General features: G+C 39.9%; 1 protein-coding gene across 1 annotated transcript; it reads right to left on the reverse strand.

The window, feature by feature from the left end:
* Positions 1 to 1,297: 1,297 nt before the first annotated feature.
* LOC116729022 (matrix metalloproteinase-18) lies at positions 1,298 to 15,805 on the reverse strand. The gene is made up of 10 exons (XM_032577405.1): positions 14,552 to 15,805; positions 10,557 to 10,810; positions 7,100 to 7,248; positions 6,896 to 7,021; positions 6,605 to 6,760; positions 4,876 to 5,005; positions 4,661 to 4,797; positions 4,361 to 4,520; positions 3,184 to 3,284; positions 1,298 to 1,944 (listed from the first exon to the last, which is right to left on the reverse strand). The coding sequence occupies exons 1-10, from the start codon at positions 14,687 to 14,689 to the stop codon at positions 1,814 to 1,816; spliced, it is 1,482 nt and encodes a 493-aa protein (XP_032433296.1). The 5' UTR covers positions 14,690 to 15,805; the 3' UTR covers positions 1,298 to 1,813.
* Positions 15,806 to 16,390: the final 585 nt, after the last annotated feature.

Raw genomic sequence — 16,390 nt, forward strand, 5'->3', positions numbered from 1 at the left:
GTTCCCAAAAAATTTCCCTGTAATTATGACACATTAAATACTGTCCACATGTACCATGGAAAGACCTTTCCTGTGTCATTAAAATGCAGTACTCCTGTTGTGTTAGTGCTGCTAAGCATGGTGAAGAAAACACATCGATTCTGCTTAAATGGTTTATTTATATCAGATAGAAAAGATAAAGTATATATAACAACCTTGTAGTGACTTGTAAGTGGGAGACCCTGTAGAGGAAACTCATTCCAGCAGCCTGTATGCATGATTACGTTCTTTTGGTCACTACCCAAAGTTTGTGACTGTAGATGCCTGTAGGAACGGAGATCAACTGGTAAATTGAGGCCTTCGCCTTTTGACCCACCTCTCTCTTCCCCACAACAGATCAGTACAGCGCCCGCTTCTCTGCAGATGCAGCACTAATCTGCCTATCGATCTCACACTGCACTTTTCCCTCAGTACTGAACAAGATCCAGAGATACATAAACTTCTCCCCTTAGCGCAGGACCTCTATGCCAACCAGAAAAGGCACTCCACCCTTTTCCGGCTCAAGACCATGGCTTTGGATTAGGAGGCACTGATCCTCAGACAAGGTGCATCCCCAAAGGCCCCTCATGATGATTGTCACCAATGGAAGCAGAGTTCCCTCTCTCAGATGCTGGCATTTCAGCCATGTAAAGCTGGGTACAGCCTGAAGACAAGATTTGGGCTCCCCTTGAGGAGGGGCGGGGTGGGGGGGGGGGGGGTAAATGTATTTGACAGATTTTTTTTGACCTTGTAAAATATGTGAATGTAGCTCATTCTGGCATCCTGCTTTAAAATAAATAAATAAAAGTTGCAGCTTATTCTGCCTTTCAAAGAAAGACTTTGGCACCAGGATGGGAGTCTAATGTTTACAAATCTAACAAAAACATGTTTGATTCTACCATAATTCTGATCATTAGACATGTGACTCAAAGGAAAAAGGCTTTATTGGAGCAGAGAGTTTTTGAGTCAGCAGGTTGGTTTACTGTTTAATCCTCGTAGGCCTGTATTAATGTAAGCCTTGTATGTTCTGCATTGTGAATCTAAAGCTACATTCTGTCAGCAGTTGCACAACACAGGACGGTGAGAGGAACGACAATGACTGATGAGCAATGTGCCGTCTGCGAAAAATTGATCAACAGCGATTGCAGATACTCACAAAAACATTTCAATAATAAACACTTACTAGAATATGAAACCATATATTATTGTTTCATTTATAAAAATATGTACCAGACATGAGGCTTTTCTATATTCCAGGTTACAGACCACAAAGTCACAGTTTCAGAAAGAAGAAGAATGGACTTTATTCATAATGCCCCTTTTATCAAATTGAGATCTCAAATTGCACGTTCACATGCTGGTGATGGCAAGCTACTGGTCTGTAGCCACAGCTGCCCTGGGGCAGTCTGGCAGAAACGAGACTGCCATCATGACCACCACCAACAAGGTGGGTGAAGTGACTTGCTCAAGGACACCCAGATACATGCAATCTCTTTTTGTTTAGAAAAAATATCTAATACAGGTATTGCTGTCATTCATTTCATTCAATATTTGTTGCAAATCTTTAAAAAAAAAAGTAGAAAAATTAAACAAACATTTTTTAAATTGTACAGTGGCTTTGATAGATGGTATAAATTTCCCTTCTTTCAACACTATTACACACTGAGGTATGACTTTTAACCACTTCCCTACAGTATTAGTTCCCAGGGTCACAAATACTGTCGTTACTGCCGGAGAGAGACCTTTTCCTGTGACTATACACACTCTGCAATGTCATCGTCAGGCCATTTCATCATCAGGATATGTGCTTGTTACCCTTTCCCATCTCGCAGTCCATTAGGTCGTTAGCTCTGCTGACGGAGACAACACGGTTCTGGCCAAAGTCGTATTTATATTGCTTGTTTCCCTTGAAGAAGTTCACAAATCCTGCAGGAAATGAAGAGTCGATTATGAGGTTCAGACAGAGTGCTTCAAAAGGTATTCACAAGCTTTGCTCTGAAGCAGGGGTGGGCAACTCCAGGCCTCGAGGGCCGGTCTCCTGCAACTTTTAGATGTGTCTCTACTTCAACACACCTGAGTCAAATAATGAGGTCATTAGCAGGACTCTGGAGAACTTGACTGCACTTAGGAGGTGTTTCAGCTGTTGGATTCAAGCGTGTTGGACCAGGGAGACATCTAAGAGTTGCAGGACAACGGCCCTCGAGGACCAGGATTGCCCACCCCTGGTCTAAAGCAATGTTTGGTTATAAAATAATATCTCAAGCAGCTACTAGGGTTCTGTTTAATTCATCATCTGAACATGAAAAGGTACGACACAACTGCAGCCCTTCACAAATATCTATCTAACCTGACATGTCATGCAAAGAGAGCACCTATGATCACTCTGGGGGAGCTGCAGAGATCCAGAGCTCACAAAGGAGAATTTGTTCATAGAACAAGAATCATTCAAACACTCCATAAATTTGTATTTTATGGAAGAGTAACAACAAAAGAGCATTTATTGAAAGAAATTTAAATTTATTTAACTTTAAATGTGTGGCAACATGTGAACATTTTTGTCCACCTAAACTCACAGAGACTGAGCTGTTGTGGAAAGAGGAGTTTGGCGTAGTCTATAGCTGTAAAGCTGGTAGAAACAAGACTCACTATAGTTTTCAGATTTTATTTATAAAAATATTTTAAATTCTTGCACCATTTTATTCTCACCAGGTAAATTATCCACTATAAATAATAAATAATCAAGGGGTATGAATGCTTTTGCAAGATTCTCTATGTAACAGTACTCATTGAAAATGACTGTAACAAATGTAGGTTTAATGTTATTGGCCTGAAGCCAATTGTGCCATTAGAAGGGAAGTTTTTGGACATTCTTCGTGGTTTATACCAGGCTTGAAAAACAGCTATTGACAGATAACACAGATCTGTAGGTTTATATCCTGAAAACAGATTCTGTGTAAAAAAAAAACAAAAAAACTGCAACAAGATTTTCAAAGTGATGACCGGAAAGTCAAAATTCAACCTTAAAATACAGTGGAAGATAATGACGGTTTTTACCCCCCCCCCCCAAAAAATGCTAATTTAAAAAAACAACTGAAATCGCATTTCCTGTGCATTTTGTTTCTGTAAAGCCACAAAAAACAAACAGAAGAGAGATTATTTAACTACCCTCATAGTAGACAGCTGCGTCTAAAGGGAATGGGATTTCCAGCCACTGTTGCTCGATGAGCATTGGTGATCCCTCCATCACGGCCCGCAGTTCATTGTACCTAAATATGACACACATTTGGGTAAACGGATGTTATTTGCTTCTTGGCATCATTGAGTAACAACATGATACACTGTGTGAGTCAAAATATTCTTCTGCATTCACATGGGAAAAATGTTCTCTTGTTTCATCAGAACCGAAAAGGAAGCAGAACATCTGGTCTACTCTGTACCCAATAACAGAGTTTGTCAGAACAGGGCTGCTGTGAATTCCCTCCTAAACTCAGTCCAGCCACCTTGCAGTGGAAGTTCCTTTTGGCCACTTATTTCCAGGTTCTCGTTCTCAATAATCATAGGTGAGAGTTGGAATACTGTATACTGTATTTTCCAGACTATAGAGAGCACCTCACTATAAGCTGCATCTACAATTTTAAAAAAAAACAACAACTGGAAACGTACATATATAAGCCGCACCGGGCTATAAGCCTCTGGTATCTCCGTATCTCGATTTTGCACAAAGACCTCTGCAGCCCTCTGCATTCATTAAGGAGCAGCCCTGCGTCTCCAACGCTGAACCATGGAGACGCAGCGGCTTACATGCCACGGCTCTATTTCCCTCCTGTACTGCCAGATCGATAGCCTTCAACTTAAAAGCGGCGTCTTCGTCTTGTTTCTATGATGAGGGGGTTTGAGTTTGAACACATTTCTCCGTCGTGCCTGCTGCTAGCATGTGCTTGTTCTAAATGAAAATCAGCACTTTCTGCTTTGATTTCCAATTTTGACTTCCAATGATTCACTTCCTGCTATTTAGCCCCCTGGTGGTTGAAGAAAAAGCCACAGAAAAGCCGCACCGGGCTATAAACTGCATGGTTCAAAGCGTGGGAAAAAAGTAGCAGTTTTTAGTCCGAAAAATACAGTAGACAGATTAGCAGATTAGAACCTGGATTATTTTCAGATATCCATCTCCCGTTCCCCTTCCTTCCTACAGTACATTGTCGCTTTTAGATGAGATATGCAAGTGGATTATACAGTATGTTGATTTTACAAATTGAATGTAAGATCTCTTCTCCATTTGTCCCAGCATGACACAAATAGCCAAATCAAAGAAAAAGATGGGAAATGCGAGAATGTGACCGACCTCCAACACTCATGGCCGGTGAAGAACACAGTGTAGCGATCTCTTCTGAAGTGCAGAGCAGCATCCACTGACTTTATTCTGGAGGGGAAGCCCAGGTTTGAGATGTTTCTGGGAAAACCTTCCTGTAGCATTAACTGCTGTACTTTCCAGTACTGATCACCTGCAAGAAAAATACTTTTTTTTTTTTTTGTCTTCAAAACCACCACATAAACATCTCATGTGTGCTTGTAGTTCGGGTGAGACTCATTTTAAAACTCATGTAGAGCTTCTGTCTAGAGTCCTCATTCCATCATGTCTTACCTTTGAAAAATAAGATAAAGTTTTTCTCCACGTTCTCATACACAGCATCCAGGTGAGACGGTACAGAGTCCGACCACAGGCTGCTGATGAGGGTGATGCGTGTTTCAACAAAACTGGGATGTTTTCGCCACATGAATCTGCAAAGTCAGAAAGCTCTGGAGTAAATCAGTCATCTTCAACAGAAAAAAAAAGCACACTCTTGAGGAAACACACACCTGTCTTTGAAAAACACCACCTCTTGTTGTAATTCGGTCACAGCATCAAAGGACAGATCTGGATCGCATTTGTCAGGGGTTTTGGGAGGAGGGCTTTTTAGTGACTGTAAGTGGAAGTTGGGGTTTTCACCTGAGGCAACAAAAGAAAACAACATAACCTTAGATGAACTGTTTTATCCCACCCCGGTGGAACTACTGTTTACAGTGCTGTGCAAAAAATATTACTGAATCAAGTCACTAAATAATAGCCTTGTTCATTCAGTAGGACTGTAAATGTTCAAGACTTGCCACGGGAGATTAAAGGATTCCTCAAACATGCATGAAAGAATCAAGGCAACACTCCAGGGATGTTTATTTTTTTTTGATGAGGAAATTATAATATAACATTATAATAAGAGTTGAGCTTCAAAAAAAGTTGATTTTGCATAATACTGCCTCTTTACTGACTGTAAACAGAGATGTGTGCAGAATGAGAAACCTGTGTCTGCATCATGACGAGACAAAGAATTTTTTTGCAAAACATAGAGAGCACGAAATGATCTTCATTTAGGCTGAATCGATTTCTTTTGTGACTGTGGTTTTAATTGTTGGGCATGTCTGTGGTGAGGAGTGGTGTCAGCGGGTCGAGGTCGGAACAAACAAATCTGATGAGCTTGAAAATAAACTTTGAAAAGCTTTTGATCACATGTTGCCTTCAGCTTGTAGAGAGGTTGCAAATGACTCTTCAAAAGTGTGAAGAGTTACTTTCACACGGTTTCATCATCGTTCACAACTTATTCTTTTCGCCAACTGGCCCAGTTAAAATTCTGCTGGGATTCCAGCACAATGGGAGAAATCCCAGACGAGGCACTGATAGGAGATTGAAATTGACCGAAATTATGTTGGAAAGCAATGGCTGAGCAAGAAGAAACTAGGATTTTTAGGAAAGTTGATCAAATTATGGACAGTATTCATTGCTAGTGAACCTCCAGGTCCACCTCCTAATCTGGCCTCACCAGATAGAGTTTAAAGTCGCAGTATTGTGTAAGATCAACTTTTTGAGCTTTATATCACGTTATAATGTTATTCCCTCAACGAAAATTTACTTTGATTCTTTCATGCATGTTTCAGAAATCCTTTAATCTCCCATGGCAACCGTTCAGCTGTGCAAAACGCCTTGGAGGATGAAGCTCCTCCTCGGTGCTGCAGCTTCCAAGCTTCCCCCTAACAGAGCAGCCGTCGCCTGCGACTCCCCCCCTCAGCTCCTTCAGACTAGCCAGCAGCAATTAGCAAACACCTGGTGGAACTGATCTGCTGACATCAGTATACGAGCTACTTCTCAGTGCATCGCTGGCAAAGACGCTGTTAAAGGGCGAGTAAAGGAGCGATGGACTGATGAATCCCAAATGCAGAGTTTCAGAAAGAGCAGGAGTTTGTTTTTAAAGACACAGAGACAATTTCAAAGCGTCAAATTACAATGTCAGATTTCTTTTACATAGTGCATTATAATGACAGTATGTGGAAAATACATAGTACTGCCTCTTTTAAAAAAGAACCAAATATGAATGAAAATCTGTGTGTTCACCTGAAGAATGCTGTGGACAAGAAATACAAACAGAAATTCAATCTGATGGCTTTGGAGAATTTTCTGTGGCCAAACGCAAGATGCGGTATGTAGAACATACGACTGACTAGCTGAGAAGGGACTTCTCACAACCCACACAGCATAAGCCTTTGGATTCACGCTCACCGTAAAGGTGCTGGATGCGCTTCACGTCGTCAAAGGAGAGCTCCAAACTGGGTGCAAAGTTGTAAGCTGGGTACATAATGGATCCAGGGTCAGGCGAGTGGGAGAGACCAAGAGCATGGCCGAATTCATGAGCTGCAACAACAGGCAGGCTGATACCTGAAGCGGGATGACGGGTCACACACATTCAAAATCAGTACAAACCCTCAGAAACCCAGAGGAATGTTAGGAGTTGGTGCCAACAGGAGTGAACAGCAAGATTCTAGCATTTAACTCCTTTTTAAAATCCCGTACCAGTAGAATTTAAAGTCCATTCCTCCTCAGAATCGAAGTGCACATCCCCTCCTATTCCTAGACCAGGGAGGAAGGCATGAGCCAGAGCTCCCCCTTTGCCAGAGAAAGGAAATCCATCGCCATGGTCTGCTGAAAACACCGCTGTGTTATCGATTTAGATGATACACTTTTTTAAAATCATCAGGGGGTCATCACAAAGCTCACCTCCGCTGACAAAAGCAATGCCAACATCAGCCTCTTTTGCTGCCCTCCTGCGGAATCTAATGAGGGAAACGCTGGACCACAGCTTCAGCGCTCTCCTGATGGCTTTGTGAGTCCGACTGGCTGGGAAAGGGAGATTTTCACCAGCAATCCTGCAGAGACACATTTTCATTTAGTTTACATGAAGCCATGTGAAATATTTAAGCGACATAAAGAAGAGTTAAATATTCCTCAGATCTGCCATCGCAGGTTTGATAAGCGAAGCCTACGAGAATACGTGTAAACTTCTCTTACACCTACTCTTGTAGCAACAGCTTTATACATTTGAGATCTCACTTTTAAACACATGACAAGGTTTTCAAACTGATGCCACAGGGAGCCACTTCATTTGTAGGCCTGTAGCCTCTGCCTTGCCTTTCCATGACGTATGAGTGTGCACACACACGCAAAGTGTGTGTGCACACTATGTGTGTGCACATGACAAAATGAAAACAACTTTCCTAACTATTCCTTTATTGTTCTTAGAGAATTTTCTTTTGAAACAAAAAATTTACTTTCTTTGTTGTTATTCTTCACGGGTATTAAATTTCATTGTTTATCATCTTACTGTGACACAAGCTTCATTCTGTAATATGTCTTTCTTATCCTTATCCTTCTGGAAATTCATAGAAAAGCAGCTAATGATGCTACTGTTCTTTTGATTCATCTTAGTGCATTATTAGGTAACACTTTGTTTGAAGGGGTGTGCATAAGACTGATGTAACACACGTCATGAACAAGAACGAGTCTTCATGAATGTCTGACATGGATTGTCATTCGGTTAATAATGATGCCTAATGGACTTTTAATGCAAATTTTAATAGAACTTTGCATTGAAAGGGTCATTATTGACCAAATAATGCAAAGTTTACACTTTTAATTGACTTCTTATGCAACTTCGAGTGCAACTTTGCATTAATACTGTCATTATTTACCGAATGACACTTGGTGACAATAGTGAAGACTCCTTCGTGTTCATCACCGTTGCTATGGCACCTTTCTGACAGTGTCATGTCAGTCTCATGCACACGCCTTCAAAGAAAGTGTTAACCATTATCATCTTAAAAAGGTACAAAGCAAGTTGACAGGCTGTTTGGTATTTAAGCCCTTCAAGAACAACAGGCCTCTACAAATGTTTTAATAACTGTTAAGTTTGTGCCATTAATGCCACAACTTTGTCACATAACGTATATCTCACTTCCGCTCTGAAATTGTGTAGTAGTGACTCAGTGACATTTCTACGTAATATTGTAGGCTATGCAAGCGCTCTGTCTGTACAGATGACGTAAGAGGCATTACCACACGTGGCTTGCCTGACACTTGAGGCTGACAAGGGACTTTTGTTCTGCAGCCGCTGATTCTGGCGTCAGTGTCAGAGTTAGATGGCTGTTTACAATTTGCTGACAGCTTTGGTGTTTCAGACACATGTCTAGGCAGGTGTGTCTGAAATGATTCACAGCCTAAGTGGCATTTGGGTCGACAGAATTGACCCGAATAATTAGAATTACGGAAATCAGTTTGCTTAATGGAAACATACCAATTAAAAAAAATAAAAAAATTTTTTTGAGCTATGATGAGGCAGTTCTTCGGCTGTATCAAAATCAGTGTATGTTGCAAAACTGAAATGGAACCACTTTTTTCAGTTCACACGAGTCACGTGACGTATGTATGTAACCTTTATTTAACCAGGCCTGTCTCATTGAGATTAAAAATCTATTTTTCAAGAAAGACCTGGCCAAGACCGGCAGCCACACACCGACATTTACACATCAGAACAACCGGATGTAACTACTGGTCCATAAGATGAAGAAGTGGACAGGAAGTGGTCAGAGGATGATGGCACGGCATGTTTTTAAACGACTTACTGCATGAGCAAACGTATTTACAACTCACGAGTAATTTTAACTGTGCTTCTTATTTAATGGAAAAGCTGCAATTATGAAATCATGTTTTTTTGACATTAGCATAAAATTGAGAAGGTTTTGCACACATTTGTGATAAATATGTAGCTACTGTGAATTCCACATCCTTGATGCGAATATACATGCACTATTCAGAATGGTAGAATGTCAAAAGCAAGACTACTTCAAAACATGCAACATTATTTTAAAAAAAAATCTCCTCAAATTCCTCTTGTTTACACCGACATGGCTGTGATCAGTTCACCTCCCCATTAATAGTTGGTGTTTGTTTTTCTTAAATATTATATGAAAAAACTTTGTGTATTTTGATTCATGTAGATCTACTTGAAAGGATCTAGATTATTAATTTAACTTTATGATGTTGTTTTGCTCATCACTGCTCAGCGTGTTCAATCAGCCTCACTGGGAAAAATCACAATGCCTGCAGGGGCTGAACTGCATTTGGGCTCAGATTAATGTTTGGCTGTGAACTAAACTTGTTAAAATGGAATGTAAATATCTTGTTTCTAGAGATTTAATTTAGTCGAGTGTGTGTGTGTGTGTGTGTGTGCATACAGAAAGCAAGAATTTTTTTTCTCCATGTCTTTCATTAGCAGCGATACGGCCTGCAATGCTTTAACAGCCGGGTGGTCTGAAACAAGATCTCTCCCTCTCTGTCTCGTTGGGGGTTAAAGAAATGGGAATCCAAGCCTGTCAGCTGTCAAAGTTTAGGAAAATCATTTTTTGGAAAAATAAATAAAAACAATATGGAGTTCAGCTCAATCCTATCTGATTTATTTTTATGGTGTGTGTTTCCCCCCAACCCCATCCTTTAACCAGTAGGTTTTTGATTTTGGTCTGATGTGGAAAAATTACAATAAGGTCACACCTGCTAGTTGTATTGCTATATGTTTTTCCACAACAGGTCTCAGCCTTAAAAATGATTTCTGTTTTTCAGTATGTCAGCATAAATATCAAGACTAAACCTGTATGAGGAAATTAGGACAAAAATATGACAGAAACTAAGTTTGAATCTCCCCTTCCATAACCTACTAACTCATTAATGTACTTCTTAGTGCAGCATTACATTTTCACTTGTTGTTTTGCTCCCTCTCTGATTTCAGTTAAGAAAGAAAATAAAACCACTTTGTTTCAGTTAGGAGCCAAAGGTTTTAGATTAAACTTGACGGATGCTTCGCTTCATGTGGAGCTCATGATAATCTTTGTGAGACTTGTGTAAAAAGTTGTCTTGCTTACACTAAGATTAATCTCCTACCTAATCAGGCGTGTCGAAATTTTTAAAGAAATGTCCACAACGGACTGGGAAGTTTTATATTTTATTAGGAAAACGGGGGTTACACTTCAAATTTTGACCTAAGTTCAAAATTGGTTGTATTTTGCATCAACAACTACCATAGATTCCACCAAATACACTGTAAAAATATGTTCCTGTGGACTAATCTTTTATAATCACATGCTTATTTTAGCTTGAAGTGCTAAGTTGTGAGCTCTTGTCTCACCTGTAGCTGATGGTCCGTTTTCTCCACCTCACGGCTCCCTCGTGAGGCTCCACATCCGACAGCCCACAGCGCGGCTTCTTCATCACAGTCAGAGTCTCCTCGCTGAGTTTTCCATCTGGAGTCAACCCAAAGAATCGTTGCATTTTCTTCACCTTATCGCAGAAACCCGTCTGATTTGAATCATCTCTGGAGGCTGCCGCCCTTTTTCGTCTGTCTGGTTTGGGCTGGTAACCATAGAAGTGGTGCAGATATTCCTGTGGAAAACGACTCGGATTACACCAGTGGCATGAAGCTTACTCTGTCGTACCTGAGCAAAAGAAAAACGCTACATTACCTTACTTCTGTCTGAGCAAACTATAAATGTGTAAAGTTTTATTTTAAGGCAAAACTAAGATGGCGATTGCAGTGCTTTGTTAAAATATTCATACCTTTGGATTTTTTCCACACACTTTGGTCTAATTTATTGTCCTCTAGTCTATTTTTGTCATGGTGAAGTGGAGGTGGAAGAATAAATACTACAAGGTAGTGCTTGGAAAAAGAGAGGAAAGAAAATCTGCTTTGTGTTTTTAACTGAGCAGATCATCAACTTTCTTTCAATAATATGTTTCTCCATACCATTCTTCCATTTTGTGCATAGATTACCCTGGTTTTTATGTAATATTCTAGATTTTGACATTTCTTTTTGAATTGTAGGCCAGTTTGGTTTTATAACACCAAAGCAAATTCTCCCACAAGATTTTGGGACATTTTCAACCTGGATATTTTGGGGAAAAGGAAATTTTATGTCCATGACATAAAATCCCAATTAAATACAGTATTGTTATTCTAAAGTGGGAAAGTATCACAAGGTACTCCATGAACTAAACATGTTTTTCAACACCTTTTTCTTATCTTCATAAAGACGAGAGCTGTTCGATCTGAGATCACGATGAAACCACATCCTTGGAAATTCGATGGTTTGAAGGCATCATTTATGTGATTCAGCGGAGTGCAATGACTCATGTTTAAACTCATGCGGACAGTAAACATCCAGACGTGGTTTTTTTTTGTACATTAAATGACAGGATGTTGCAGAAACTTTGCTGCAAACATGTAATCGTAGGTGTCAGCGTTGTCGGCTGCTAAAACATGCTCCGCCTCCTCCGACCTACAGCATTTCTACTGATTTGTAAACACACATAACTTTTTTTTGATTTTCAGCCTTAACTTCATGGTTAAGAAACTTTAAAAATGATTCAATTTTAAACCATATCTGTTCAGTTCTTAAAGTAAATAATTGCTTTCCCAAAACATGACCTGCTTTTTAAAGTCTTTGTTGACTCATTTTAAGTTTAGTAACTTAGTAAAAGTGTAAGAACTCTCAGAAACTTGTGGCTGAGAAAGTTTTTGTGCAAGAACTAATGCTTGTGTTCAGCTGTGGAGAGACTGCTAAAGCTAAAGTGAAACTTAAACGCAAGCTGAGCCAACTAGTAAACATTCTGGGGACGCCATACACAGTTTCCTGCTGATTTTACGGCCAAAAGTCTCCACAAAATTTAGTGGTTTAAGATGGGGTAAAGACCAGTGAGTGAGGGAAACAAATCCGATCAGACCTGAGTCACACTCAAACAAACATGTTTGAATTTGTGGAAGTGGCTTTGATCCCAGTTGGGCACTGAGATCCAAATGCGATCATTTGTTCCTGACAGCCAATGAAAAGAGAGGCTGGCTCACAGCAAACAAAAAAACCCAACGACGACACACTCAGGTAAAACATTTCAGAACAGTTTCCACATACCACAAAACCACACATTACACATTAACGTTTATCACCACGATCCAGTCCAAACATGACACTGTCATGTGTTAAGATGGAAATAATGATGTGTTTAAACTAAAACATAACGTTGGAAGTCATTTCAAATCCCACAAACATTCTCACCACATCAAACACATGTTGCAACCTCTGACCATGAGCACAACACAGCACACAAACAGCCCCAAGCAAATCACACTCACTTGAAAAATGTTTAACTCTCACATCTTTCTGTTTATGGATGAAGCGGAAAATATTATCAGCTAAATTGTGACAGTCTCTTCAATTACTGCCACTCTTTCTGTACGAGTTCCTGTGAGGGTTTGATGCTCATTTGGCTGTAGTTGGTCTAAAATGTCCAACTACAGTTGATGGATCACATGTAGAAAGTGATCCATCAGCAAATCCAGTGGTTAAGTATAGGATCCCCAGTTTTCCAGTCAGAAAATGTAATATTTTCAAAATCTGGCAAGACTGTGAAAGTTGTGCAGTGTGCCGAACAGCTGTAGCTTCCTGCTTAGCTAGTTGCTCAGCTTGTTGTCAAGGAGATTCTTTTTCTGCCAGCTTGTTAGACTGGATTTACTATTTCATCAACATTGAATGCCTTAATCGCCAATCACCTCTTCATTTTTACCATGGAGGGTAAAAATGAGTCAGATGACTTACCCTAACCGATATCTAAAAAACTTATAGGACACCGGTAGATTATTCAGGATTAAAGCATTGGAAATACATGGCAACATCCTGTTGCTTCAGAATTGTTGAGTGTACAAATGTTTGTTCTCCCATTTAACTAAAAAAAAAAAAAGTTAACGTGTCTCTTTACCTTATTTTTGAGTCAAACATAAAACAGAATACACAAAACAAAATTGACAAGGCAGACACAGAAAATAAAGACTGGATGTTTTAAACACTGAACAGCTCTGATTGGTGGAGCAAGGAGGATGTAAGTTTTAATTAGCAGAAGGTGGTCATTTTTCCTGAGCTCTGCCCAGCCATGTTCTGTCTGGAGCTGAGGAGAAATGACTAACTGACACAGGACATGTGCAAGTAAAGCATTGGAGTCAGGGAAGCTCAGGGGAAAACACAGCAAACATAACCAAACGACAAGACAATCTAAACACCAGAACCTAAAAACGTACAGAAATACAAGAATAATACGAAATTATACAGTAGCTCCTTAGCATCCTGAAACATGGCTACTTGTGACACAAAATCTAATGGGTTAATTTGTTGTAATCCAGAATAAATGAAAGCATTAGCTAAAACAAGAATAATGTTGCACTACTACAATCCTGAGGGATTGTGCTTTTTGAAAGAGTCAGAACTGAACAAATGAACATTGTGTTGTCTTTACATGTTTTACAGCTGTGCAGCAGTATAAAATAAATCTGTCATTCTGTACATTTATGTCACCGTTTACAAAAAGAAACATTTTAAGTCAATTCAGCACTGCTTTTCCATATCGGATTGAAAAAAAAAAAAAAAAAGTGGATCGCTGCATCCCTAAAGAATATTTTTTTCCTGAAGCAACTCAGTGTGTGGCTGTCTGTATAATTTGTCTGCTGTCACCACAAGATGATGCTGACTGTGAAGACAAACCTCGTCTCCCACTGCTGCTGCTGTTGCCTCCTGCAGATGAGATCGAAGGCAGATTGGGGAATTGGCAGCCGTAAACAGGAAGAATCCCGCCTGCCAATATCACTGGACCACATTTCGCTTCAGGTGAAGCTTCACAAAGAGATTCAGCTGAGATAAATTAGTTCTGTGATTATCATTCCAAAGAATGATATGGGTCTGTTTTACAATAACAAAACTCAAAGAGGGGAAGAGCCACAGAGAACATTTGAGATGTCAGCAGGTGAAATATAACCAAATAAAGTCACTTTTCATTATTAAAGAAAGAAATTAAAGACCAAATTAAATATGGCTTGATCTGGTGCCACTTTTCTTTAAATTGTTTCTTTGAGAAGAAGTTTTATGTTAAAAAAAAAAAAAAAATTTAAAGCAACTTTAAGAATCTTGCATGGAACATCACCACGTCCTGCACTGGAAATCGCTCAGATTTGATCAGTTATATTTTAAAGAGGCCCAAAAAATGACTCCCAACACCCTAAACCTCACTATCCAAACACAAAAAGCCTGCAGGAAAAGCAGCATACAAAAACATATTGATCCAGCAGGTAAAAAGTTCAATTACCTCTGCAAATTTTTGGTCAGCCTCAGACGGTCCAGCTGGAGGTTGTGGAGGAGCGGCGGGGATGCGGAGGGGTGAAGCCCCCGCAGGACTCTGGTGGAGCTTCATGAGAGTCAGGAACGTCATGCAGAGCACGTTCATGTTGAGCCGGCAGGAGCGTCAGTGAGCGTATGGGCCGACGCTGCGCAGCTTACACACAGAGCTGGATGCAAAGCAGCAAAAAACCACCTGCTAATTATGTGAGAATGCTCCTGTCTCGACAAGAACAGCAAGGTGGCTTTTCCTGTGCCTCTCCTTAACGTGTCTCCAGATGAAAAAGAAGACCCCTCTTCTCCAACCCCCCACTCCCGACTTTTATAGACCTTCCCAGAGGACAGAAATGAGAGCCAACCAGGCTCATTCTGAGCTTCATATACTTTATCAACATTCCTGACTGTTTCCAGCCACCCTTATCTCCACCGAGGTTCAATAGAACAGCAGAGCTGCCTTAACCTGCAGGGGGGACACCTGCAGCAGAAAACACTACTGTGCTCTCTGTTGGTTTTGACTGAAGAAGACAACAAGGATCCTGCAGAGATTACATGTGAGAGATAATCTCCATTTGGAGTTTGTGACAAAGAGCTGAAGAAATCTTGTGACTTTTTTTGTTTTTTTTGCACGGAAAGGTACATCAACAAATTCAGATTCACTAAAGGAAGGCTGGTGGTTCGAGTAAATAAGTGACAAATGATCTCACTTCTATGTTTTACAGATGAAAATATAGATAAAATTCTCTCAGCTCTGTTCTCGAGATCAGCTCCCGAAATGTCCATGTTCCAACTTTATCATATTCTCCTTTTAACATTGGGTCAAAACTGTGGCCAAGTTTGTTCCTTTAGATAAGAGACCACCCCACCTCAAGATGCTGTACTGATGACATCACACGAATCTCATCTCTGGTCAAGATTCCAGGAAACTAGATAGAAAATTCATCCAAGAAGTTCATTTTGCACTTGTTTTCTTTCATCCATCTTTGTTTTCTGCCGTCCGTCTGTGTACTTGCAGGGGAGTCTGTTTTGCAGGATCTTATCACGCCCTCGTCGTTGTTTATTCAGCTTTGCATTGGTGGCAGAATGATTTTGTTGCAAACTTCCCAGTAAGACCCTTACAGAAGGAAAATATATTCACCAATTTATAACCAATTGGGATATAAATGTGTTTATACATCCCAAAATGTTGTGACATATAAGTTGCATGTGAAAAAATAGTTCTTATGTATATTTTTTTTACAGTGATACACACATATATGGTCAATGCTCATATTGAGGAAATACAAACATGAAATGTTTGTATTTCCCAACAACTCAACATTATCTTGCGTTTTAATAATTTTATATTCTAATTAGTGCTGTCAATTGCATAAAGAATTTAATCGATTAATCTGGCGCTGTGATTAATTACTATATCTACCGTTTTAAGCTTGAAATATAAATATGCACGTAGTTGTGGTTTTTGCAGGAATGGTGCCTTGGGCAACCGCCTCCTTCTACCGCACTCCAGCTAATTAAAATGCAAACAAAAACTGTATTTTAAACCCCCCCCCTTTCTTTTTTTTTTGCAGCAGCAGCTGCAAAAAACTCCTTTAGTTGCTGTTACTGAGCAGCAAAACTTACTCTACTACACATGCGTACAAGTAGTAGCAAACATGTTCAGGGAAAAACTGACATAAGATTTCATTTTCTAGTTCCTGGGTACTCCACCCCTTCCTGATGTCACCCTGGGCAACTGCCCATATTGCCCATCTATAAACCGCTACTGTATGCATGCTTTCAAAAAATGCTTTATTCTTTTTTTGAAAGCTTC

This window comes from Xiphophorus hellerii, chromosome 11 (genome assembly GCF_003331165.1).
Source record: "Xiphophorus hellerii strain 12219 chromosome 11, Xiphophorus_hellerii-4.1, whole genome shotgun sequence".
Classification (NCBI taxonomy): domain Eukaryota; kingdom Metazoa; phylum Chordata; class Actinopteri; order Cyprinodontiformes; family Poeciliidae; genus Xiphophorus; species Xiphophorus hellerii.